General features: G+C 50.3%; 8 protein-coding genes across 8 annotated transcripts; 4 read left to right on the top strand and 4 right to left on the bottom strand.

Annotated features, from left to right (window-relative positions):
- Positions 1-232: 232 nt before the first annotated feature.
- N7482_004834 (beta-glucosidase) lies at positions 233-2,920 on the bottom strand (the record flags this gene model as incomplete). The annotated part of the gene is made up of 7 exons (XM_056686959.1): positions 233-1,526; positions 1,596-1,758; positions 1,835-2,084; positions 2,145-2,367; positions 2,423-2,475; positions 2,532-2,725; positions 2,797-2,920. 7 exons carry the CDS (start codon positions 2,918-2,920, stop codon positions 233-235), a joined length of 2,301 nt encoding a protein of 766 aa, XP_056545701.1.
- A 2,423-nt stretch (positions 2,921-5,343) lies between these two features.
- N7482_004833 (glycosyltransferase domain-containing protein) lies at positions 5,344-6,903 on the bottom strand (the record flags this gene model as incomplete). Its single annotated transcript, XM_056686958.1, has 1 exon — positions 5,344-6,903. The coding sequence occupies one exon, from the start codon at positions 6,901-6,903 to the stop codon at positions 5,344-5,346; it is 1,560 nt and encodes a 519-aa protein (XP_056545700.1).
- Positions 6,904-7,409: 506 nt separating this feature from the next.
- Positions 7,410-9,093, top strand: N7482_004832 (uncharacterized protein; the record flags this gene model as incomplete). The annotated part of the gene is made up of 5 exons (XM_056686957.1): positions 7,410-7,491; positions 7,706-8,043; positions 8,098-8,273; positions 8,334-8,556; positions 8,644-9,093. 5 exons carry the CDS (start codon positions 7,410-7,412, stop codon positions 9,091-9,093), a joined length of 1,269 nt encoding a protein of 422 aa, XP_056545699.1.
- A 2,340-nt stretch (positions 9,094-11,433) lies between these two features.
- Positions 11,434-13,392, top strand: N7482_004831 (UDP-glucose 6-dehydrogenase; the record flags this gene model as incomplete). The annotated part of the gene is made up of 2 exons (XM_056686956.1): positions 11,434-12,052; positions 12,200-13,392. The coding sequence occupies 2 exons, from the start codon at positions 11,434-11,436 to the stop codon at positions 13,390-13,392; spliced, it is 1,812 nt and encodes a 603-aa protein (XP_056545698.1).
- Positions 13,393-15,048: 1,656 nt separating this feature from the next.
- On the top strand, positions 15,049-16,503 carry N7482_004830 (putative MFS sugar transporter; the record flags this gene model as incomplete). The annotated part of the gene is made up of 2 exons (XM_056686955.1): positions 15,049-15,822; positions 15,889-16,503. 2 exons carry the CDS (start codon positions 15,049-15,051, stop codon positions 16,501-16,503), a joined length of 1,389 nt encoding a protein of 462 aa, XP_056545697.1.
- A 1,146-nt stretch (positions 16,504-17,649) lies between these two features.
- Positions 17,650-19,312, top strand: N7482_004829 (Zn(II)2Cys6 transcription factor domain-containing protein; the record flags this gene model as incomplete). Its single annotated transcript, XM_056686954.1, has 4 exons — positions 17,650-17,706; positions 17,761-18,261; positions 18,339-18,473; positions 18,569-19,312. 4 exons carry the CDS (start codon positions 17,650-17,652, stop codon positions 19,310-19,312), a joined length of 1,437 nt encoding a protein of 478 aa, XP_056545696.1.
- Positions 19,313-19,632: 320 nt separating this feature from the next.
- On the bottom strand, positions 19,633-21,435 carry N7482_004828 (MDR family MFS transporter; the record flags this gene model as incomplete). Its single annotated transcript, XM_056686953.1, has 4 exons — positions 19,633-20,271; positions 20,326-20,755; positions 20,808-21,187; positions 21,253-21,435. 4 exons carry the CDS (start codon positions 21,433-21,435, stop codon positions 19,633-19,635), a joined length of 1,632 nt encoding a protein of 543 aa, XP_056545695.1.
- A 3,824-nt stretch (positions 21,436-25,259) lies between these two features.
- Positions 25,260-25,848, bottom strand: N7482_004827 (uncharacterized protein; the record flags this gene model as incomplete). Its single annotated transcript, XM_056686952.1, has 2 exons — positions 25,260-25,567; positions 25,608-25,848. The coding sequence occupies 2 exons, from the start codon at positions 25,846-25,848 to the stop codon at positions 25,260-25,262; spliced, it is 549 nt and encodes a 182-aa protein (XP_056545694.1).
- Positions 25,849-25,863: the final 15 nt, after the last annotated feature.

Raw genomic sequence — 25,863 nt, 5'->3', positions numbered from 1 at the left:
TAAAGCCAGTTGAGTTCCCTTCCCCTCCTTTCTTTCTACTGCACGGTGTTCACATCTCATTATGGTACCCGGTTGTCTATTTTGGGGATGGTGGCACATTCAAAATTTTTGGAATGGTCGACTTCAATCACATTAAACCAATTGAAAGTATACACCATTTAAACAATAAATGTCTGCCACGTCATTCTCCCCCACCAAACCCCCCCCCCCCCCACCACCAGCTTCTTCCCATCTAGAGGGTGAATGTAGAGTGCAAAGGCAGGTTCCGGCTCGATTGACCAACATAGACCTCATACTCTCCCTCCTGGAGAGCCCACTCTTGAGCATTCACATCCCAGCTGCTCAGATCCCTCCTAGTCAGCGAAAAGTTGACAGTCTCACTCTTTCCACTGGCAATCGTGACCTTGTCAAACCCACGAAGCTGGCGGATCGGTCCGTTGGGGATACCAAGGTACAGCTGAGCAACCTCATTGCCGTCAACGCTGCCAGTGTTCTGCACGGTCGCAGTGACAGTCATAAGCTCATCCCACAAGTGTGGGTTGCCACCCTCTACGATATCCGCTGTGGGGGGATACTGCAAGGCGGGTTTATTTGTCTTCTGCAGTTGCAGACTCGAGTATTCGAAGGTAGTATACGACAAACCGAACCCGAACTCATATCTCGGTGTGATGTCACTCGCGTCAAATGCGCGATAGTCAATAAATTGGCCCTCGGTGAAATCAGACTGCGGGAATAGCTGGTACTCGCCCTCGGGCTGGGAAGGCTGCAGCAGTGATCCATAGTCAGATGGGCTCTTCGCAACGCTGTACGGAAGTCGGCCAGACGGGTTGGCATGACCATAAAGAAGCGCCACGAGAGAGCGACCGGTATCTTGGCCAGGCAAGTGAGCGAACATGACAGCTGTGATATTCTCGTTCTCAACCCAGTCATCGACGATGCGAATCCCCGCGTTGTGCACGATAACCACCGTGTTGGAGCACTTGCTAGCCACATTGGTAATCAAAGTGTCACTGTAGTCATCAGTCAAGCCGGGACGGTCAGAACCTTCAGTGGAGTAGCTGTTGACAAGGACCAGGCAGACGTCTGAGGTGGGATCGACCGCGGGATCTTGGGAATAGAAGTTCCACATCACAGAGGTACCATCCGCATAAGCCTGGCGCTGGATAGCGTCGATAGGACTATCCACGTAGGCAGCGGAGTTAGCACCCGAGCCACCAGCGACATATAAGGTGCTGTTCTGGAGTGCCGTGCCCTTGGAGACTCCGTCGATGGCAACCTCCAGGTGATCCGACCCCTGTGCATCATACCCAAAGACTGAAACCAGAGAAGGGGACTGGAGAGGTAGGGCGTTGTTTGTGTTCTTTAGCAAGACATGGCCTTCAATTGCACCCTGGAACAGAATGTTTTTCGAGTCGGCAGATTTGCCCATGACCTTCTGATGCGGGGCGTTGATGTCACTGGGCATGCCAATACCGGGGTGAGGAAAGCTCTCATCTTGGTGCATTTGATACCACGTTGCCAGGATGCTAGGTAAAGGTACCATTATCAGATTGGAGACTATCGCGCGTTGCTCTTTTTTCTTTTTTATCACATACCGAGTGACCATATCATCCAGTCTTGATGCTTCCATCGAGCCATTGTTAATAGCAATGGTAAGGTTATCTCCCCACATGTCAGAGGAAGGCATCACCATGTCCAGGCCAGCATTGGCAGCGGCGATGCCAGCGTGTTGCGCGCCCCAATCAGTCATCACGTACCCTGCTTCTTATCAGGTTCTCTGTCAAGAAAGAGGTGCAAAAAAACAAAGGTTGGAGACTATAAGCAACGCACTTACCCTGGAAGCCCAACTCTGTTTTCAAAAGCCCATTCAGGGTCTTGCTGTTCTGGCAACCATAAGAGTTGTTAACACGTTGATAGGAGCACATAACGGAAGCGCTCCCGGCCAGAACCGCATTTTGGAAAGGCCAGAGGTACAGCTCGTGCATGGTCTTGTCGTCAATGTTTGATGAGACAGCTTCCACAGTCACACCTTGATCATTTGTCCAGGGGTTTCGGTTTGTCTCTTGTTCGTTTCCGATATAGTGCTGTTCCCATTAGTTTTGAATCCGGCTGGCCGATATTCGATCTAATGAGGTGTGCCGTACCTTAACGCAGGTTCCAACACTCGAAGTCTGCACACCTTCAATTGTGGGCTGTACTAGAGCACCGCTGAGATAGGGATCATCTGCAAAGCCTTCCCAATTGCGACCACCCTCGGCAATACGACCGAGCGGACCGACAACAGGCCCAAGCAGGACATTGACGCCTTTTCTTCGGAACTCGGCCCCCATTTGGATTCCACGCTGTTTAGCCAGGTCTTTATTCCAGCTGTGGTAAATTGTCAGCATAGTGCTTTTGTCTGAACAATACGCACTTTCCCTACCTAGCTCCAACGTGCAGGCCACTTGGCCAACTGCTGACATAGTCTGTCCCTCTCTGGCATCTCATTAGCTATTTAGAAGAGGACAAATAAGAACGAAGGGAATACACACCAGGCCATTGCCGGCATCAGAGACGCAGAAGCCTGGGAAGCCAAGTCGCTCGACGGGTGGAATATTTCCTGAGCATCCATTGTTCACGTAGGTACCAGCAGTGAAGTTTAACTTTTCCTCAACCGTGAGCTTTCCAACGAAAGATCTGGCTTTCTGATAGGCAGATTCCCAATTGCCAGAGCCAGTACCCTCCGCTGCACAAGTTGAGGTGTAAGCAACAGTGAACTGCCCCGCAGGAAGGGGAGCAGGGACAACAGAAACTCACGAGAGGGATAAACAGGTGGGGACTGGCCATAGAAGTACGTGTCACTCGTGATAACCTGTGAAAGAGAGATAGTACCCATGGAGAGACTGAGCAACAAGCTCAATGAGTACGTGTTGACGCCCATGTTGAATTATGAGTTGAAAACGCGCCTCTCACTTAGTTCCCGTGTAGTAGGAAGCACCGATGAATTTATAGAGGAGAAAATCTTCACCACAGGTGGTTCCAAAAAGAGATCCAAGTACCCCTGAGTTAAGTACATTCTTCAAGGTCACTTTCCTGGAACATACCTACTCGGATTATTTTCCACCGGTTTAATATCGGCCATTTAGCTAGCGTCATTGCGACGGAAGTGAAAAAAGGGAATTCCTGGAGTCTTTCGGCTCAATCAATACCCGTGTGCTTTTGCGGGGAATAGAGCGCTAAAACAACAGGGGTCAGTCTTTAATACAAGACTCGATGTGGACATATCGCGTGTTGCTCACATTCCAGGTCGCGAGGGTGGCCAATCGCGTAATGACTTGGCCAACGCGACCTATGGGGTCGTGTCGTCGGTGACATAGCAGCGTACCAGTGCAAGGTCGCAGTTAGAAGAGAAAAAGGGCAGTAGCCCTGACGATCGAGAAAGCACATATACGTGGGGTAATATCATCCCTGATTTACTTGTTGGCGGTCAAAACAGGGCGCGGTATCGGCCGCTTCCCCACTTCTCCGCTTCTCCGCAACTAGAGAACGAGGATGGATAGGTGCCCTAGCAAACCCTTTCGAAAGTGTCCGGGTCTACTTACTGCAAATGCATTTTATTTAGTTATTTAGTGAAGAATTGCCGCGTTAATGTATCCATACAAGCATCTCGAAGCCACTATGCAATGTTCAAGCAAAGGCAACGCTGAGACTGCCCTGAGTATTTTGCACCTTTCAAGATTGTTTGTCGAGAATGACGGGGCTCCTCAACTTACCTTGCATATCTTAATTCCGAGTCAATATCGTAAGAACAAACCAAGCAGCGAGACTCTTCATCATCTGCTGTTTCCCGTTCTTTTTTCGTACCCGGCGCACTTCACTCCATCTCCGACATGTGCAAATCCATCACTCTTCCAGGCGTATGAAAATAGAGCCTCTTAAGAGTACGCATAGGTGCCTTTTCGGGAAGCATTCATCTCCTCGATAATTAGGATAGCCTTCAACTATTCGATGTCTCCTTCTATATTGGACCTCGTCACCAGGGCATCCAAGCTCTCCAGACTGGTCTAAAAGGCTCTGCTTGTAGTTTTCCAAACAACTTACCTCGGTTTATCAGCGTAGGACAATATCTCCTGATCTTAGAGTCTGAGATTGAGTTAGATAAAGCAAATTTATAAGCTCTGCCATAGTAATAGCAATCCATAGTACAAACTAGCCATCCCCATGTTTACCCCACCTCAGTCTCGACATATTGACGTATGAGTCGTCAATTTGGCTTGAGATCATGGGAAGGCAGAAAATATTATACTTCCTCTCAAATCGCTCATCATATTGATAGCATAAGACGCCATTATTGGCAAATAAGGTAGTAGGGATCACCACAATTATCTTATTGTGCTCTTTTTGAAGTAACTCTATCTCACACCGAACGGCATTTTCAATTTGTGTAACACTTGAAAAATAGAGATAAGCCTACCTTGACTTAATGAGAGGAGTAATATCATACAGCAAGCAATGAGGAAGACCCATTGTCTCTTGTAGCCTCCAGGGGTATCAATTCGAGCCACTCATTATGTCAAATTCCAGTGATATGGGTGAGTCTTCTGCCTTAATTCGGAGTAGACCTCACGTAACTGCGGTGAACCTACGATCTAGCAAAATAGGAATCGTCTCACCGTTTCTACTTCCTGCCCCGGGGGCCATGCTCTTGCCTGGGAGGGGCCAACACGAGTAGTCTCGATCAATGCCCCCCACTAATCCTTCCCGGTCACCGTTGAGATAAATTACTAGCTCCCGAGTTTAAAACAATGTCGAAGGACGAAGGTTGCTTTCTAGAACCCTTCCATGATTTAGACTCTTGTGAACCCAGTTTAGCTCTTGTAATATAGTGACCAGATTAATAGACCAATTGTTGACAGATGTGTTGTTTTGTTCACGACCTTAACCACGATATTTTGTGGGTCCGTTCTTGCTCAAGAGCATACGCATACAGAGAAATGGGACATTAGTCACCGTTTCTGGCTAGTCATTTCTCTTTCCTATACGGCAGAATATAGACCCCAGTGGTGCTATCATGTCACGTTGAGGATTACATCGGGATCTTTCCGGGACTTCTAGATTCTACGTAAAAGCGCAACAACTTTCCGATTTACCCCGACGGGAACTATTCCCTCGATCAGACAGAACTACGCTATGCAGCGCATCGGGCTGGCTGTGCTTGGTGAGCCGAGCAAAACTCACGAGAAAGGCCGCACTGAATAACCAATAATATCTATTTTGATTGCATTGACAATGTTTGTCCATTAGTATATACAAGAAGGTGGGTAGGATATAATGTAAGGGGGTGATAGTTGTTACACACGTCGCTCAGTCATCCATCGGGGGTGTGAAGCCATCAAATACCTCAGCTTCAAATGTTCCACAAAGCTCTTGCCAGCCCAGCCATCCACCATCAATATCTGCCCAGGCCCCAGTAGCATTAATGCCCTGGGACTCGGAAACGTTCGAGGGAAGGTTGTGAGCAGGGAACCATGTGCGTCCATCTGCAACCACAATTGGCCGTCCAGCCTTCAGTAGCGGGATCCTGGCGAGGAAGAGAGGTCGCACATATGGGAAGAACCACAGCTGTGACCATAACTTATCAATGTAGTCCTTGCCGCCGGTAGAATGGAAGAGACCGTAGACGTTTTGCGTCACGATGTTTGTTTCTAGACGAAGCTCGGTAACGCTAGGAATGGTGCCGACTGCCTTTTCCACTAATTGGAGAGTTCGAGTAATCGAGGAAGCGAGGTTGGCTGGTAGGGGGATTTTAAAAGGCATGAAGTTCGGAGACTCGGTGATGTTTTGGGTAACGGTCGCAAATGTCGCTGTCGCTGTCGTTGTCGTTGTCCCATTTCCCTCTGCTGTCTCGTTGTATGTGAGCATTTCCAGAATAAAATCGGACCCGGCGCGTGTTTGGAAGAGCGCCGATCGGTAATCGATGCCAATGTGATGTTCGGTCCTTTGGCCTGGTAAGAGGATAGGCACAACCTTTCCATCCACGCCCCCGGGGACAACTGCATTTGGATCCATGTCGTCGTGAAAGTATTGTCGATGTCTTGCGATGGAGCGGCCAAACTCCTGTACACCCCAGACGTCGCTCATGTACATCTGATCGGAGTCACTGAACTCATAGTTGGGGTCATAGTGCCCGGAAATTCGGTCGAGCGTGGCAGCGAACAGCAGTCGCATATCTTTTGCCGGGCCCATAATGGTACCAGAATTGAGCCATCGGGGCAGATTGTGGTGCAGCTGCCCATCCTCCGGCCCGAATGCTCCAGCAGGAATGTCGATGTCTTGCGGGACAGCCCAACAGCCGACCCGATTCCAGTCCACCGGGTAGCAGACCTTCTCAGGCCCAAACAGGATTGTCTGTTGAGGACGATCGTCTGCCGTGAGCGACTCGACATAATCGGGTCCAAAGCGCGAAGCAAGTTTGGCAGTAGCAGCTTTGGTGATAGCGAAGTAGCGCTCGATGAGGATATCTGGCGGGATCTGGAAGACAATATCGTACCCGTCGATCATTAGGACCAGATCATCATCGGAGGAAGGGGGTAAGCTGTCCAGATAGTGCATGACAGTGCGCACTTTGGCCAAGTGTGTTTTGGATGCATCCAAGTCACCTTCCTTCATCCACCCGTTGAGCACGGCAACAGGATAGCCCAGGGCCGTCGCTGAGGCGAGAGCGCGACATAGTCGGAAGTGGTAGCCGCTAGCCGGGACCAGCAGATGGAATTTCGAGGCACGGTCTAGGGACGGAATAGCAGATATGGAGATTGTATCGCTCCCCGTCGACCCTCGATATTGAAGGACAGTGAAGAAAGCGAATACGAACAAGCTGGCCAAGCCGGCCCATTGCCAGCGAGTCAAGCGATTTGACAGCTGCATTGTTCGCTTCGTCGCCGCACCTTTTTTCCTGGTGTGAGGGACTGGGACTTTGTACGAGAAGAGCCCCAACCGGGGGAGTGGGTGAGACAAGGAAAGGGGAGGCCCCCGGGCTATCGCTAGATTTTGGGAATCGCCTATTATGGGTTGAGGAGTGTGGTGTGCTGGAGATGAAACGGTGTATATCCGATAACTTAAAAATCCGCTGGTAATATGGACCCTTGGACCAACCCCTTGTCCACTTCCATTTGGCTTGTAATGCCTCGGACGGCCTCTGGTAATCAATCTGCAAGCGGGAGATGCCGCGATCCAGCGGGTCCCTCTTTGGCGATTTTGTCTACGTATGCCTCCTGGGCTATGAAAAAGCTTCCTCCTTTTCGTGACGTGTGAGGAGCAGCTAAACATCGCCGGACTGGTGCCCCCCGGACGCCACGGGCTGCCGTGGCACAGAAAGACACGCTATGATCTATGCGGCTGGTGGCGTGATAGGCCTTCACTGCTGACGCCCAATGCGAATCAACGTCTCGAACGGACTTGTCTCACCGTCGACTGGGTGGTATTGGGGCGGGTCGAAGCGGATGTGTCTGTGCTGTATGCGAAAACGAGATACAGTAAGAGGAAGACGCCCCACAGCCCATGTAATCTTTCGACGGTTCGGATGGCACCATTGACGGAGTAAATTATCCCGAATTATGAACAATATACCCCGTATTTTGTATTTTGTAATTTGTACGGTTCTCGTGCAAACCGGATTCGATCGGCCGTGGCGGTCAGGTTGGCGCAGGCAATCTCCCTTTTCATCTAGACTTTTCCCACACGACACTCTTTGCCCGCGTGCCCGCTGGAGTCGTGAACCCAACTGGTCGCTATACCAATACCCTATTCCCCCGTGTACTCCCGCGACTCGAGATGGCGCGGGAAAGTGAGGAGAGAGAGGCGGCAGAGCTGGGTCTGCTGTCCAGTGAGGATGATACAGCATACAGCACCGATCTAGACGACCTGGAAGCCGATAGAAAATATGATCCGATTAACAACACCGAGCCGGAATACCAGACGCCAACGACATTGAAGTTCATATGGCTAACATGCTACTTCGGCTTCAGCATGGCTCTGACGATATACAATAAATTCATTCTGGGATCCGTGAGAAAGACCCATCCAGTCGCCACTGTCGGCCATGGCTAACAGGCTCAATAGTTCAAAGCACCTTGGCTCCTGACCTGTCTTCACACATCCTTTAGCGCTCTTGGTACCTTCGTCATGCTGAAAATGGGATACTTCAAGCTGTCCAAGTTGAGTCGCAAGGAGCACATCATCTTAGTGGCCTTTTCGGTTCTATTTACAACCAACATCGCCATGTCGAACCTGTCGTTGTATGTGATGATTTCCGAGCTATACTTTGACTGCGATGTCAATACTGACTCTGGCGATAGATCTCTTGTCTCACTGGCCTTTTTCCAAATTATTCGCAACACTGTCCCTCTATTTACCGTTTTGATCTACCGGCTCTGGTTCTCACGAACGTACACGACAGCCACATATTTATCGTTGATCCCAATTGTTGCAGGTGCTGGAATGTGCACAGCGGGAGATTATCATTACTCTTTGCTAGGACTCATCATCACGATTTCGGGGGTGGTTTTGGCGGCAGTCAAGGTATGCGTCACTTCCTATTTACCTATCTTCTTGCCTCCCTTCTCCTCCCTCGGTTGTTGCTAACCTGGCATCATTTTTCATTTGCAGACTGTTACTACAAACCGCCTCATGACTGGTTCGCTAGCACTACCATCCATGGAGCTCTTGTTCCGAATGGCGCCTCTCGCCGCAGTCCAGTCTTTTCTGTTCGCGATCATAGCAGGGGAGCTGCCTATTCTTTCACAGGCCATGTCGGAGCGCACGGCCAACGGATCGGTCCTCAATGCCATTTTCACCATAGCCTTCATCCTTGGGAACGGACTCCTTGCCCTCGTACTCAACATCGCATCGTTCCAAACAAACAAGATTGCTGGCGCGCTTACGATTACGGTGGCGGGAAATCTGAAACAGGCCGTTACGCTCGCACTAGGAATCGTCTTATTCCACGATTTCGCTATCAATCTGCTCAACGGGATGGGCATTTTTCTGGTCCTAGCCGGATGTGCATTCTTCAGCAAAGTGGAGTTGGATTCCAAGAAGCGCGCAGCATCTGCATAGTGTATCGCGCATTATATTTAAATAGAATATAACAATGACAAATTCGGCGTCTTTCCCTCTCTTTTTACGAGGTTACCAGCTCAGCTCAGCTTTCGGCTGACGGTTTGATCGGATGTAAGGCCGGATAAAGCCGACCTGTCGACTGGATCGCTCAGGGTCCGCCGTCCGCCCGCCCCGTTTTCTCGTCAGCCCCCCGCCATGTATTTCGTATTACAGTAACAATGCATAAATCAGCAATGTAAATTGCTTCTCTAGGCAGCCTATCCACCTGAGCACCGCAGTGCCCAGCCTGTGTTATCATGCCAAGAGTGCCGCTAGGCTACTGCACTAATGTAATGTATTGGGTGGGGAGGACTCTGCCAACCCTGCCGGGGATCTCCAACTCCGCATGCGGGCGAGCAAACGAGCGGGTGCCCCAAAAAAATTTCATGCAGACGGTCAAGGCTGCGGTTTCAAGGGCGGCGATGGTATTCACTTATTATAGACCCTTGGCGGGCGATTGGGCGATTCGGTGAACCACGCGGCACGCAGGGTCCGGTGGCTGAGACAAGTACTGGACCAGTAATTTCAGAGAAATGAGTTAAGAGCGCTATCATGTCAAATGGTCGCCAATCGAACCGAATTATGTACCGTGACTTATCGTCGAAATGACCGGACCGATCCATATCTAAGTAAAGGAGTGCCGGCGGATCCGGATTAGATTATATCAGTGTGGAGGGGTCGAATGGATTCATCCCGGTTTGGAATGGTTTAGGGACTGGCAAGGGAAAGATTAGGTACATGATGATTTGGGCAAATGCTAGTTCCTTGTACCTTGCTAACGACCATACCTTCTCCGCCGAAGGGCTAACAACCAACTCCGTAGTAGGTCTCCGTGTGAAATACGGAGTAATTTGGGAAGAGTCGCAATAGGAAGTGATTGTCGGCTGTGTCAAGTCCCTTCGACCCTTCGACCCCCACTTCCGACCAACTAGCTCACTAGGTGCAAGGTAGGGCTGACCAAGTTGCCCGCCAAGGGGAGCGCAAAGTTACCTAAAAATGGCGTCCAACAGGACTCCGGGCGTGCTGTACAGTAGATCCGTTCACGTGCCATGATTGTGTATCTTGAATGAAGAATACTGGTTTTTTTTTTCGTTTTTCTCTGCCGCGAATCGACTTGGACCCATTTTCTAGGACAACTATTTGTTCTCTTAATAGCGTGGGTGGCCCTCAAAAATCAATCGCCCGCTTCCGTATCCTCGGCGCGTTAGGATCCATCCACTATCAGGGCCGACATGGGGCTCGCTCCTTGGCAGCACGGAACGCCCAAGGCTGGCTTGCGCTAGTTAGCCTCCCGCCAAGATCCGAAGCGATCAGTCCCGCATGCCCAAAATGGGAGGAGTGATTGAGCCAGGACACGCGCGGTGCTGCGACTATCAAGGGCGGATGCACGATGAATCCGTCGAGTGGGCGGGTTCCGCTGCTTATCCTTTTGGGAGGCCCAACATGCCATGGCCCACGAGGCGGACCGCGGGAAGTCTATTGGCCACGACGAAAGGTTCCCCGTAGATCAAAGGCGAAGATCCGGGCCAGGGAATCGTCCCCCGAACACCCTGATCGATGCACTGGCTCTCGTATTGTGACAATACGAGTACGAATAATGGTCCCGGGTGGATAATCATTACTCCTCTGGGCGGTATTACGGGCTGTATTGCATTTCGTCTGCAGCGTACAGAGTGTCAGCTGGCGGCATTGGCTGGCAGGGGAGTTGTTTGCCCGAAATGACGGTATAAATTTCTGCGCCTAAAACAAGTTCTCATGAGGAGGACGCGCATGTCTTATGTTGGACCTAACACGTTACATTGAATCATGACCACCGGCGAGGTCGGCAGTGACCCCATTATGGTGGGGACAGCCTTTAGTCGCCTGAACACCCGACTCTTGAACCCGGGCATATGTAATTTCCTTCCCATCGCATTTATGTCGTATAACCAAATTATGTACTCCGTACAGTACGCCAGGGTGCATAGTGGGTGGTTCCTCATTTTTGGTATTCTTGTCGGTGATCTTTTATTACTAAGTTTTAGTTTTTGAGACTTGGCTATCCATGGTGGGTGAGGTTGCATTACAAGATCAAGCGCGTAATTGATAGTAACCGAATGCTCATATTAGTTTCCGAGGAACCAAACTTAGCAGGTAAGCAGCTCTGACCTCTCCTCCGATAGCTAGAACACGGGAGCTCGTTCCTTTTCTCATGTGTGCGACTGGACATTCATTCTCCCCTGACTGTCTCTCTCTCTCTCTTGTTTGTTTTCTCCTTTCCTGGAGTGCGCTGACTGTTTGACTCCCATTTATCAAGCGATGCTTTCCATTGCATCTGCCGTGGATTCCGAGACATATACCTCGGTCGACGTCTCAACCATACCCACCACACCGGATCGAAGTGAATCGTGTAGTCCAGCAGTGGACGATAGCACAGACGAGCAGGATTTCGCCTCGAATGACACCGGGATCACTTCTGAAACGGACAGGGACGTGGAGAATAATATCTGCCCGAAGCCTATCCACAGTATTTGCTGTGTCGGCGCGGGATACGTTGGAGGCCCTACAGCTGCCGTCCTTGCGCTCAAGAATCCATCTATCAAAGTGACCGTTGTTGACCGAGACGATCGACGTATCCGGAGGTGGAATTCACGGCATCTTCCGATCTACGAACCCGGTCTAGCTGAGGTTGTGCGTATCGCACGAGACGGTTTGCGGGAATCCCCCCAGCTCCAGGAAGACGATGTGCCAGTCGCCCTTTTGCGCCAACCCAATCTGTTCTTTTCAACAGATGTTTCTCGGTGTATCAGTGAGGCAGATGCTGTTCTGATTGCTGTCAACACACCGACAAAGATGCGCGGTACAGGGAAGGGCAGCGCCACTGACATGACAAGCTTCGAGGCCGTTGCCGCCGAGGTCGTGCGTCATGCAAGGGATGGTACGATCATCGTTGAAAAAAGCACTGTTCCCTGCAGAACGGCACAGATGATCCAAGAAATGGTATGATACTGCCAGCAATTTCGTGTTTCTCTTCTTTTTCTTTTCTTTTTCTCTCTCCACCGCTATTTTCTGCTCATCTAACAAGCCCTTGGCACCCAGATTCGTATCCAAAGACCGGGGGCACATTTTGAGATCCTGTCGAATCCCGAATTCCTAGCCGCAGGAACTGCTGTGCAAGACCTCCTACAGCCAGACCGTATTATCATTGGCTCTGCGACCACCCCTGAAGGACTTTCTGCAGCCGCCGCCCTTGCAAAGGTCTACGCCTCTTGGATTGACCGCTCAAGAATCATCACGACCAATGTATGGTCATCAGAGCTAGCCAAGCTAGTTGCTAACTCCATGCTTGCTCAGCGTTTAAGCAGCATCAACAGTATTTCAGCCTTATGCGAAGCCACAGGGGCTGAAATCAACGAAGTTTCGGCCGCAATTGGGGCTGACACCCGACTCGGCTCGAAATTCCTTCGAGCAGGTATTGGATTTGGCGGCTCCTGCTTCAAGAAAGATGTTCTGAGCTTGGTGTACCTGGCCGAGTCTCTCAACCTCCAGGAAGTTGGCGAGTATTGGCGCCAAGTGGTTGAGATGAATGAGTATCAGCGAAACCGATTCAGCTCCCGCGTCATCAAGCGTTTAAACAGTACGCTGGTCACAAAAAAGATCTGCGTGCTGGGATATGCTTTTAAGAAAAACACCTCGGATACTCGCGAGGCACCGGCACTCGAAATTATCAAAACTCTATTGGATGAAAATCCACGCGAAATTGCAATCTTCGATCCCTGCTGTAACCCGGTCGTGATTGAGAACGAGATTCGCTCGTTGCAGGATTATGGGCCCCCGGTCCTCAGTGATGATGGTGGATCTGTTAAGGTCTACTCCGATGCCTATGCAGCCTGTGCTGGCTCGAATGCCATTTTACTTGTCACCGAATTTGATGAATTCATGAACTTCCCCGTTCATTCTGGCGGATCCTCTAGCACCACCTCACAAGGGAAGAAGCTCCCTGCCTCTGATACCAACGAGTCGATCAAGAGGCGATTCAACGATGAGCCAGGGTGTGCTGCCGACTGTCCAGACTGCCAATCGGGAACTAGTTATGGAGATCCCAATACGGATACTGCTGATACTACTCCGAAGAAACAGCTGGATTGGACGAGGATCTCGGCTGAAATGCAATCCCCCAAGTGGCTCTTCGATGGCCGATGCGTCATTGACGTACCCAAGATGAATAAACTTGGAATTCGGGTTGAGAGCATTGGATCTTCTGGGTGGAGTATCTAATGGGCTGTACCATTATCTATTTGCACTCTTGACACTAAACATTTTCTTGTGATGTGCTCGGGTTTCATGGGTCTTGATTACTGTGTACTTATAATTCCATAGACTTCTGCATGCAAAGACCTTTTGTATTTATTTGATGGCGTGTATTTCTGGGTTTATAAATCCAGAAGTAATTAATTGCATAATGAACATACTGAGCGTGGCTGCTAGGTCAGATTTCTCGTAGGTTATTTGGGTATTGGGTTGTAATTGTCAACAAGAAAAGATAACTCGACTTCTCGATTAATGTAATCATCTCTCTCGCTGTCAAACATTCTGTGACTCTACTGAGATACTATTACTATTCTGGTGCCTGACCGAGAATATTGCGAGGAGTCAGCTTCCACCTACAATGTTAAATTGTGGTGGCAATAGCGATCAGTAGGAAAGGAAACGTAGAAATCCCTTCACTACTTTACGTTCTACCTATATTTATTCTCAGCAAACCTATAATATGCGCGGTCCTTGATTAACGCTTCACTCAAGGTGCGAGAGCAAGATTGAGGATTCTCAATCCGGAGAGGTCCATGACTAAGGGATTCAAGCTTCCATAGTTCATTTTATAATTCTCTGGAACAAATCTTTAATTACTTCCAAATTGTCTCCAGAAAAGTCTTCGAGTTTAATAATGTCTGGCGTCCAGAAGAACTCAATCAGTTTCTTAGCCAAGTGAAGAAAATAGGGAGGCGCATAGAAGAAGGGGATGAAGTGGGGGTTCGAAATAATCAAGAAGCGTATTTTGTGGTAGCTACGAGTGACGGCCCTACGAGGCTAAATGGGGATCAAAGATCCCACTTGCGTAAGAATTCTGCTCATTCGCTTTCATTCAAAATAATTCAATATATTCCATTGCCTTGCTTATGTGAATAGTACTCCTGGTCATCTAAGACGCGATGAAAGCTAATTGTAAGTAGTCTGCTGCATTTGCATTGAATCACCCGGGGTAGAACCGAGAGTAGTCACCACCTTCTCTGGCCAACTATCGCTGTAGCAAATAGCGCCATGAAAGCATTTGAGATAGAAGGCAAAGTCCGGCTCATTAGTACAAACGTCGAGATATTAATCTCCATGTGAAGTATATAATGCAAGGTAGGTATGCTATTCTCGGCTGTCCTAGGTTTCTGCCGGTACGTGAACCCTAGGTTTACCCGCAAGCTTGGACCCTTTTCTCCGCCATATAAAACCAGAGGTCTCGGGGTGGCAGAGCGGGAAAAGGTTCTGGATTGCACCTGAGCGAAAAAAATTTTCATATCCACCGTAAGCTGGCCACTGAGAATATCCTATGCTATCTAGTGGAGCAGTGGGGTGATTAGCCAGCGCGTGGGGGAACGAGGGGAAATTGAAAAGAGAAACCAAAAGCGAACAAATCTGTCGATTCACAAGAGTCTTCTTTCTTTCCTGAGGTGATAGATTCTTCTTCATCTCATCTACTTCCTTAACCTCCAGTTTCTTGGGCTTTCTCGGTTATTTACAACCCCCCGATAAGAAGGATTTCCTTGAATTCAGTCTTGGCATTGGTAGTTCTTAACAATGGCCCTCTTCCCAGACTATATGAAAAGGCCACCAAAATATATTTGGGCTTGCGTTTTATGCTCGGCAAATGGACTTCTTTTTGGCATGGATACCGGCATTATCGGCCCAGTGACTGATATGAAAGATTTCAAGGCGTCATTTGGGGGTAGCCAAAATGCGACCATTCATGGCCTCATCGTTTCGTCGATTCTGATTCCAGCGGCACTTTCCTCGTTTTTCGCAGGGCATCTTGCAGATATACTTGGGCGACCGAAGGGAATCAGCATCGGTGTTTTCATCTTCGGTATTGGGGCTGCGATCGAATCAGGGGCAGTCAGCTTGGGAATGTTTATCGCCGGTAGAGTGATTGAAGGATTGGGAGAAGGTCTCTTCTTGGGAAACCTGGTTGTCTTCATTTGTGAAATCTCGCCTACCAGAACCAGAGGCCCTTTGACAACCGGACCGCAGCTATTGATTACGCTCGGCTTAGTCGTTGGCTTCTTCACTTGCTACGGATCTTCCAATGTCCAGTCGTCGCTGTCATGGCGGGCGCCATTCTTTCTTCTGTCCTCGCTTTCAATGATACTTTCTGTCGTATCCTTCTTCTTCTTACCGGAGTCGCCTCGGTGGCTGACACTGCATGGGCGTCATAAAGAGGCCGCCGAGACTTGGGACAAACTGGAAGTGAGCCAGGCAGAGCGTGAGAAGGTTGAGCTACAGTCGGACACGCCTGAAGTGGTACCTCCTGCCGATACGGTCAAAGACAGCACCCTGCATAAACTCCTCGATATCTTCTCTAAAGATGTGCGTACACGCACTGCGCTGGCTGTCTTCTTGATGGGCATGCAGCAGCTCAGCGGGATTGACGGTGTGCTATACGTATGTCAAAAATTCTACCCTTCTCATTTGTCTTCTTTGTAATTCATGGTCTCACAAGCGCTCTAGTACGCCCCGCTATTGTTCCAACAGGCTGGGCTCGCCTCCTCGGAAGCAAGTTTTCTCGCGTCCGGTGTCTCAGCGCTCGTGATTTTTGCGGCGACCATTCCTGGGCTGATCTATGCAGATGGGTGGGGGCGCAGACACAGCATCATCTATGGAGGTGTGGGCCTTGGAACAGTGATGTTCCTTATTGGGGGACTTTACGCCGGCAACGCCGTGCATGGCTCTTTTGGTGCTGGTCGCTGGGTTGTGATCGTCTGCATTTACATTTTTGCCATCATCTACTCTATGACATGGGCAGTGGCAGTCAAGGTCTACAGTGCTGAGATCCAGCCTCAACGGACTCGTGCTTCGGCCACTACCTTGGCGCATTCCAGCAACTGGCTTTTCAACTTCTTGGTTGCGTTAACGACACCCATCCTGTTGGCCAAGAGCAACTTTGGTGCATACTTCCTGTTTGGCAGCTGCTCCGTCTTGACTTCCTTTGTGGGTGCAATTTTCATGCACGAAACGAAAGGCCGATCGCTGGGCGAAATTGAAGAAGCCTTCAAACACAAGATACCTGGCGGCGAAAATCTTTTCAGCGGTTTACGACGACCGACTGTGAAATCGACCGTTTGAACTAAATAACAAGGCTACTAAGACGGGATGTGGCTATTGGACACGAACTACTTGGAGGCGAAATCAGACGATTACGACCTATATTTTATAGATGGAATAGATAGATCATGGGTCTAGATGGGAAAGAATTCAATCTCGGAACAACGGTACCTTATTGCAACGTACATAACCTTGGATATAAACTTAAGCCTTGTTCTACCTCACTAAAACATTAAATATAAGCTCAATATAAGCTCAACGGGCAGACTCTATTCAGATCTCTGTGTTTCAACATTTGCCAAAACAATATATCTCCTAGGTCTGTGATGAAAAGTGGAGGGGCGTCTGGATATTTGACCGATCTTTGCCGGTATTGGGGTCTAGTTATGAGTAAATTCCCCAAGATAGTAGAAATACATGAATAGTGACACATGTAAGTCAATGACACTTTCTCAATATAATCAGAACATTGTAAAAAATCTCATATCAAGTCTCGCTCAGCGTCATGGTCAGGGGCTGACCATGAGCGTCAAGTTTGAGGTATAGGAAAATGTCGAGGGGAAACTGGCATCTCCAACGACGTCATACGGGCCTTGAACCTAAGCCCCGAAATATCACAAGGTTGGGCTTTCCTTCCTTTGCTGCACCATAGAATACAACGGTGGGCCTTCGAGGGGGTAGCATGTAGGATGTACCAAGGTCTTAATTGGATCCCAAGGCACGTCGGATTGTGAAGGAAATATTCAGCTCGGAGCGGCCGAGGTTCGATATTTCCCAATTAGGCGAAATGGTGCGCCGGATGGATCCTGTCGGGCAGATCTTATTGGATGCTGCGGTCTGTTGCTGTTCCTCAGCAGAGTGAGGCATCTGATTGGAACTTCCGTTGGGGCCAAACGACTCTCCGCTTTCTTGCCCAGCTTCAGCCTCACAGGTGTGTCCCGCTCAATGCCATGAGATTGTGTCGGCTCGCCTGGTCTTCCAAGGATCGAACCTGACCGATCGCGTCATATTTATATCGCGTCGGGAACTCTATCCGCCACCTCAGCACCCATCGTCAGAGACAACTCGCGAAACCCGGAAGCGAGGGCTGTGGGTTGCATGCTCATTGATTTCTTGTTCACCTATTACCCTTTTGCGTAAAACGTTGCGCCACTTCAGATTGAGAAAATGCCCGGGGTTCCGTCTAGCAAAGGATGTGATGCTTGTCGACGCGTAAAGAAGAAGGTGGGATTTTCCCCCAAGTAGTCTCATTGGAGCTCTTCCTAATGCGCAGACCAGTGTGATGAACTCAAACCATGCTCACGGTGTCGCCGACTGCAAATTCTCTGTATTGGCAGTGGCCAGCAGCGGTTTAAGTTTAAGAATACGGAATCGGGTCTGACGAAGATGACACAAGCGGAACCGAGGAGGACTCGGGCCGTGATATCTCCAGCCACGACCGTAGCGAACTCCTTTCAGATCCTGATGCAGATACCTGGCGATAAGCTAGCCGCGTTATTTGCCAATACTTTGGCAAACACCGACGTTAGATATGATATAACCTATTATGGGGTGTTCTTGAAGGAAATACCTCGACGCCTAGGCCATAGTGTGGCTCTAGACGCATCTGTTAAGGCAGTGGTCACTGCCTATCCGTACTTTCGTCATCAAAACTTCGGTGCAGATGCTTATATGGAATATTGCAACTCCTTACGGGCGCTTCGAGAGTCCTTGAATGACCCAGTCCAGGCTCGGTCACTCGATACACTCTGTGCTGTTTACCTAATTTCGATCTGTCAGGTAATGTCATTCGTTTTCTCCTTTACGGGTCGCACCCTCGGTGTCTTGGGACTCATGCTAATCCATATAATACTCAGAGCTGGCTAGGACGATACGATGACAAGTTGAAAAGCCACGGAGAAGCAATCGCCCACCTCTTGAAAATCACCGACCTGCGCAAATGTAAAAGCAGCTTTGAAAAGGAGATGATTGTCACTTTGACTGTTCCGGTGGTATGTACAACCAAAATTAGTTCAATAGTAACCTATACGACTCGACGATCAAAAAAGAATTTGGCAGCGGACATCATTGACTAATAGAGAGACAGATCCTTGAGGCTGTCATCAACCCCCGCATTCAAATGGATTCCAAATGGTGGGACGATGTCACACGGCGCTTTTCTGGAGCGCCACGCCCTCGAAACGCTGACCCACCTCAGTCTTCCAGTACCTTGAGCACTTTTGCAAACTTACCTGAATGGATCCGACACCCAGATCCGCATATTCCCGAGATTGCAGCTGTTTATCTCACCATGCGAGATGATGCTGAAAAGATGCGTCGGTATCTGGATCGTTGGTCAAATGTCGCATCGAATTCCTTCACTGATCCGGCCGCCGTCAACCACTGTCGTCACCAGGCGGGGTATACACTTGTTATCACTCTTGCCTTGATTCTGAACACCCTCCTTCGAGCGTTTGACCCCACTAATACCTTTCTTACTGCGGAATCTTTATCTTTTTGCAGTGAGATGATACGGGAAGCCGAGGCTGCTTGTCGCTATCGCCCACTGGGAGCGGCTTATGTTGCATTATGCCTTGTGGTGGGTTGCTCTGCTGCCGAAGATCCACACCAGCTGGCACGCCTCCAGGCTCTCTTGGCCGACTATTCGACAGACTTCAAAGAAATCGACTGGATCGAACGTATAATGTGGCTTCGGGCATGCTTTTACAGTCATCACCTCAGAGCTCAGCTGAATCTGAATAGTGCAAACTATTCTGAAGTAGACGGAAGACTTTTGGACACTGCCTGGCATGAACAGAATAGTCGCCCAGAATCTTGCAGTGTGATGTGAAAGGAAATTTTGACCCCATTCAAGTCCAGAGTTATGATCTATCTGGATTTCGAAATGTGTTGTTCCTGAAGGTTGCCTCTCTCTCCCTCTGCCGAATTCATCTAGGGGAGCTGGCAGGGCAAAGGCGCACGGCGTTAATTTGGATGGGAACGCAATGTCGAACCCTACATTGACACACTATATGATTTGACCATCGCCCAATCCATCAGCAGAGCTATTTGTGCACAATTGTGTACAACAATGTCGCGCAAAATCAAACGTAATCAATGCTTTAACGCTGGAGTAAAAAATGCCACCAACTCTGGTATCTATTCAAGCTCTCACGCACATTTCTTCGACTTTCTCATGGATTTCCACTCCACAAGAACTGCCCCGACAAAGGAGAGAGCTGCGGTAGCCACTGACACGTAGAATGTCTGCGTGACTGCAATATTGTAGGCATATAGCACGGACGGTAGACTTTCCTCCGGTATCCGTTGTGCCAGATTCGCTGCACCCGCCTGGATAATCGCCTTCGGGTTGACCATTGGGGCGTAGTCGGACAAATTTTCCACCAAGCGATTCTGGAAGACATTCTGTGCAATAGAAATAAAGAGGGCGCCGCTCAAGCTTTGTGCAAATGTAATGATAGCGATGCCGACCGGGATATCATGTAGTGGTAGGACAGTCTGAAGGGCGTTGATGCACTGCTGGAAGCCAACTCCGGCTCCCACGCCGATAATAACCTGATAGCCGATCCACTTGCTATGAGCCGTATGAACTCTCAACGTTGTACAAAGGCCACAGCCAATGGTGAGAAGACCGCTCCCAAGAAACATGAGTGGCGTGTAGTAGCCCAGGAGATTCACTAGCAGTCCTCCCAATGCGGAGCATACGATCATTGACACGACCATAGGGAGAGTGTTAATTCCAGAGTCCGATGCTGAAACTTGTTGAATAGCCTGGAACCATATTGGGAGCTATCAAGAAACGTGAGTAAGGTGATCTCGAAAGTCCAGAGTAGGAAAACTTACGTAGTAACTGAAAACAAAGAAAGACCCTCCCAAAAACATTGCATGAATCACAGCCCCAAGTACATTCCGATTCTTCAGCAAACGAGGGGGAACAGTAGCCTCTTCTTGCTTCCAGAGCTGTATGGAGCACCATAATGCCCCGAAGACTGCGAAAATCACAAAAAGCGCAATGATGCGTGCATCTGTCCAAGGGTACTTGGTGCCGCCCCACTGCAGCGTCAATAGAATCGAGATTATAGCGGGTACGAAAGCAGCGATGCCGAGAGGATCCATTCGTGTGACCTTTTTGAGTCTTCCGGGCTCCGCCTTTGCTTGATTTTTCGAGTCCTTGAAAAACATCGTAATGAAGAGTCCAGTAATCGCGCCGAGGGGTAAATTGAGCCAGAAGCACCATCTCCAGCTCAGCCGGTCAGTTAAGAGCCCCCCTAACCTGTTCTTTCATTAGCCATGGTTACTCGTTATATGTGCCAAGTTAACCTTACATCGGTCCCGTAATCGTTGCTACTCCACTGGCGCTCCCGATGATTCCAAAATAGAGCGCTCGTCGATGAAGAGGTAAGCTGTTGGCCAGCACCAGCAGAGCACCGGGGGACAGTCCTCCAGATCCGAGCCCAGCAATTGCCCGTCCCAATATTAATCCCTTTGATGTTGGTGTCACGGCACATATGAGTGACCCTATTTCAAATAGCGCAAGGGCGATCATATATGTCCATTTGGTGGAATAGAAGGTGTATATCTTGCCGAATGGGAGAGTGACCGCACATGTCGTGAGGAGATATGCACTTGCGTACCAGGATAAATCTTCAAGAGAGTTGAACTGCTCTGTAATCTTGGGGATTGCGGTGGCCAGGATGGTATTATCCTATCATAACGCGCCGGGTCAGCTTGATATCGACCTAGCGTGATCTAGAGGAAGGAACAACCGACCAACGCAATACAGATCGATTGGAAGCAGAGTCCGACCATAATGGGTATTAGCTGTAGCGTTGACGGATAGTCTTGCTTTTCATCGTCGCTGTCATCGTCACTTCCGGACTCCTTAAGAGGGATGTCGTCCCGATTCTCAACAAATCCATCATGGCTGTCCCGTATCTCTGAGCTGACTGCCATCAACTAAATAGAACGTTTTTCCAGTCTCTTCCTAGACTGAGAAAAACTGTGGTTATCAAATAGTCGGGGACATTCGGATTAGGTGGGGGTGGTCGATGAAGTAGAGCGTAGACAAGTAGCGAGGGCACCAGACCTTAGCTTTGTAGAACTACGACATTACAGCTAGCTGTAACCCCATCTAACCAAGCAAGGGGGTAATCGAGAGCTTTGTACGCGCGATGATATCGTCTTCCTGCCACACATTCCTTCGCGCTTGCTTGGTATGCAATAATTCCGTCACAGCGCGCAACCTCTGCGATAGATAGTTCTCGCGCTCATCTGAAATTGCCAGATCAGGAAGAGTGTTCGAGCACGACAAGGCGATACTTTTCAAGAAGACGTAGAGCTGAGGGGGTACAAGGCTTGTGCTGTTCAGGCCTTCCGACAGATTTTGATGTGGTTGGCTGAGTCCACGCGTGTCCCTGCATTCCGGAGAATATGCTCCCATCCGATTGATGTTTACTTTAGCTTTGAATAATCCTCCTCGCGGAGATTTATCCAACCTGACTGGAGAAAGGCAGGTTATCATCTGAGAACGTTTCATAATATGGACATCATAGGACTCCATGACACAAGGACCGCCATGAACGACTGAATACCCACCCTGACCTACAGAATCCACGAGAATCGGTTGACATACGGAAGGATACCTGCGGACGACGAACTCCAGTATCTATCTTTTCTGTCCGACATGAGACGCTCCAATAGCACAGTTCTATCTTCCATGTTCTACTTTGTATCGAATTTGACATATGCCAAAGATCAGGATTCGGTGGTGGTGACATTCTAGTGTTGAGAGTAACCCGCCGCGGTGACGGTGCTACCAAACGTCACCCTCGGTTCACACAAAGTGCGGCTATCAACCGCTGACAGTAGTACACCAAGCTCTCAACCCCATAAGGCAACCAAGGAGCCAAGCCAAAGTAGTCGGAATGACCGGGTACCTAGGGACAAAAGTACGGAGCACTTGGTCCTCTCCTTCCGTGCTATCACAGTGCGGGCGATACCGGCTTCGTATCACGGCACGTCTCTGCCATTATGGTCTGCGTGTGCTGGATACTCCATTCTATGCTTGGAAGGGATACCAAAGAAGGGGGTACAGTGTCCAGCACATCAGCAGCAGGTCACGCAGGGGCCTCAGCTTTCTGGATGCGAAGACTGCCGAAGAATGCGACTAGGATAATTCGCGGATCATGGGTTCTGCTTCCGCGCTTCCCAGATTTGCTTCGCAGCGGAAGTCATCCTTTTGTCTGGGATACTCTGGACAGAGCTTGGTCGAACATGGGAGCGGTGAAAATGAGCGTGCGTAAATAGGAAGGTGACGAGGAACACTATCCATCCAGACTGATTCGAAGGGCGTACCTAGGTGGTATGTTCGACCTTCAGAGGTACTTCGTGCGTTGGTGGATAGTTATCTCAATCAGCGAACCTTCGATTATATTCGCTCCATCCATCTGCATAGGTATCAGGATTGGCTATTGGGTACACGGTAATCGTTAAAATTGCCCGCTACCGCAAGTCAACGCCAGCCGGCGATAAACCCGGAACAGCCTACTATGCCAGACTCTGAAAAGGCAAATACAGGTATTTCTCACGTGCGTACGTATCCTGCTCGCTTGTCACTAAGAATCCTTACTGTCTTTGTGGCCTTGGCAATCCTTTGTGTGTCCGGTGGCACTCGCATCTCACATCCACATCTGCCGCTGCGGGAGAGCGCGATTTGGAAAATTCCAGAAGTCGGTCAAGAGCGCCGGAAAGAACACTTCATGGCTGCAGAGTGAGGTACTGAGTGGGGTCGGTCTAGCTTCTCGAAGCACTGTTAAGCACTGCTGACGGATTGATCTGGCGGTCAATGTTCTCGAAAACGTATCGTAGAGAACCACGCTAGGGGCAGCCCTCCAAACGCCCCGTACATCCACTGTTAAGTGGAGTTCTTTCACTATACTCGGAGGTTTTACGATCCCCCTTCGCCGTCGATCGAATCGCCATCGTGGACCCAAAACAGCAACCCGATCTACGGGGCGTAAATCAGGGAGAACAACAGGGTCCAGGCCACGGGGATCAGTATTGGCGGGGGAGCCGCGACTAACGGGGTCTTCCCTGCAAGGCCACCCGATCACCAACCATGGCGAAGAAACAAGGACTTCCGGGTTGCATCCTCCAGGATGGGGTCTCGCAGCAGGCCACGTCCTGCTCCACCAGCGGGTGCAGCCTGCGAGACGATCACATTCGGCCGAACACAACCACATGGGTCAACATGTGGCCTGTGGGAAATGTGAAACAGACGATAGATCACAGATCGACCGATAGCCACAGGTGCGGCTATCGAAGCAGCAAACAAGCAAATGGTTCAGCGTTGCTGGCTGAGCGGAACATGATCCCCCCTTAGTGACGGGATACATGGGGTATCGTTCACTCTGTGGAGGATCAAAGCTGGATCAACGGTGAGTGGCATTGGGTGCTAGCAAGTCGATTCCATCCCTTCCGCTCATTGATCCTTACTGTATTTCATACGGAGTAGAATCGTCCTAAACGGTCGCTTAACGAAGTAGATGGTACTAACTAGAGATAGTTAGTCCAGTCCCTCAGCTCGACCGACGTGATGTGATGCTCATAGCCACAGCTCCCCTTTCGCGGGAATCATCTGCCTCGGCGGCCCTAGAACCGGTTCCTTTTGGCCCCGCCCGATGGTAGCACGGACCAAAGGCCCCCCGAGCGCCCAGTTCTCCGTGATCCGCACGCCATGGCTTGCACCAAGAAAACCTTGAGCCGGGCAGGGCTGTGCGAGCCATGCCGAATGACCTCAGTGGCGGGCGGGAGGCGCCTCGTGGCGCCGCTGCTGACCGCGGCGTAGGGCGTCATGGGACGGAGAAAACTGGGGTTCTAAAAGTTCGCGATCGAGGAGAAAGGCACAGTAAAGGGGAAGTGTGTGGGAGTGGAAGGGATGGGGTCTAGGGGGAAGCAAATGGGGGGCGGCGAATAACGTCAATGCATGGTGCATGGCATGGGGTGGTGCATCAGACCATGCGTGCGGAGGGAGTGAAACGCGAACGACGAGAAGTCGCCAGTGTCACAGCCCTTCTCCAGGCAATCTCCAGGCAATCTCCAGTTTTCGCGCCGGGTTGCCCCAAACCAACGATGGCAGCCCGGAACTGCCTGTTTCGGTAGGTCGTACTGTGCATCCCCCAGGATCTGGTCGCTACCGCGGGGGCTGGCAAAGCAGAGCCATAACTTGGTGGGGTGTTGATGGGGTTGAAAGGGGTTGCACTGGCTGTTGGCCTGTGGGACTTCAATGGTAGTGTTATTGGCCTGTTGCATATGCTCCGCGGGCAGACTCGCCCATCGTTGGGCCGTCCGGTCGAAGTGGGCCAGGTGGCTGCTGCTAGCGCGGTCCTTTTAAGGCACGACGATGACTGCGGAAACGGTGGATGAGGGGTATATTGAGCCCTCTGCGGAAGATAATTGTATTGCATGGGCGAAGGCTATTCCACAGGATCACGACGGATGGCGTAGTGTGTCGGTGGCAGGGGCAGGGGAGGAGGGCGCGAGCCAAAAGCTGGGAAATGGCTGTCTCCGCCTCGACCTGGCCAGTTCGGCGTGGGACCTCTCCTCGCAAGTACAGCACGTAGTAGGTGCCTTGGAAGCGACCCCTGGGTCTTTCCCCGGGCCACTCTCCTGACCCCATTCCGTCCCATGGAATATTTACTAGACAACCGAGCATCCCGACCAAGGCAAACCCCCAATGACGTCCAACTAAGCAACTGCTAAGAAATTCCAAGAACTATCTAAGCAATCCCAAGAACAAATCCAACCGCCCAAAGCAACACCAAGCAAAGGACAAGAGATCCTGCGAGACCACCGCTGTGGTCGGTGGCTTGAGAGAGCTCTTGGTATTTCTTGACTTGCATCGAGCGTCTGGGCGCCAAGCCGCCGAACGGGTTGTTGTCATTTTGGCTTCGCGCATTTTCCTCCTTTAGCTGCCAATGTCCGTGTGGAAGTGAGCTGAACAGTGGTGGGATCTCGGGCAGTAGCGTTTCTGATTCGTGGTTCAGACGCACTGATGGCACGACTTGGGTGGACAGCTTGTCTGGGCCTGCCAGATTCCGCAGGTGTCGTACTAGCACATTCTATACCGGCGTCTCCGAGCCCAGTGGCCAGAACCCCTGTAAGTAGTCGGTTGTCGGTATCTCCGCGAAAAGGATCTGATCTACCTGCCGGCAGCGGCAGGGCGGAAAGCTGGCCGGGTTGCGCACCGAAACCTCGCCTTCTCGTACCGTTCCAGTAGTCGATTTGATATCGCAGACCCTGAGCACTCGAAGGATGGCCTGCGGAATTGCCCCAATCGAGGGGGAACTCGCGTGATGTGTGATCCATTCGGGGGTTGGACCC

This window comes from Penicillium canariense (assembly GCF_028826845.1).
Source record: "Penicillium canariense strain IBT 26290 chromosome Unknown utg000002l_segment0_segment0, whole genome shotgun sequence".
NCBI lineage: Eukaryota > Fungi > Ascomycota > Eurotiomycetes > Eurotiales > Aspergillaceae > Penicillium > Penicillium canariense.
The sequence above is the reverse complement of the archived record's forward strand: the minus strand, read 5'-3'. Positions and strand labels throughout refer to the sequence as shown.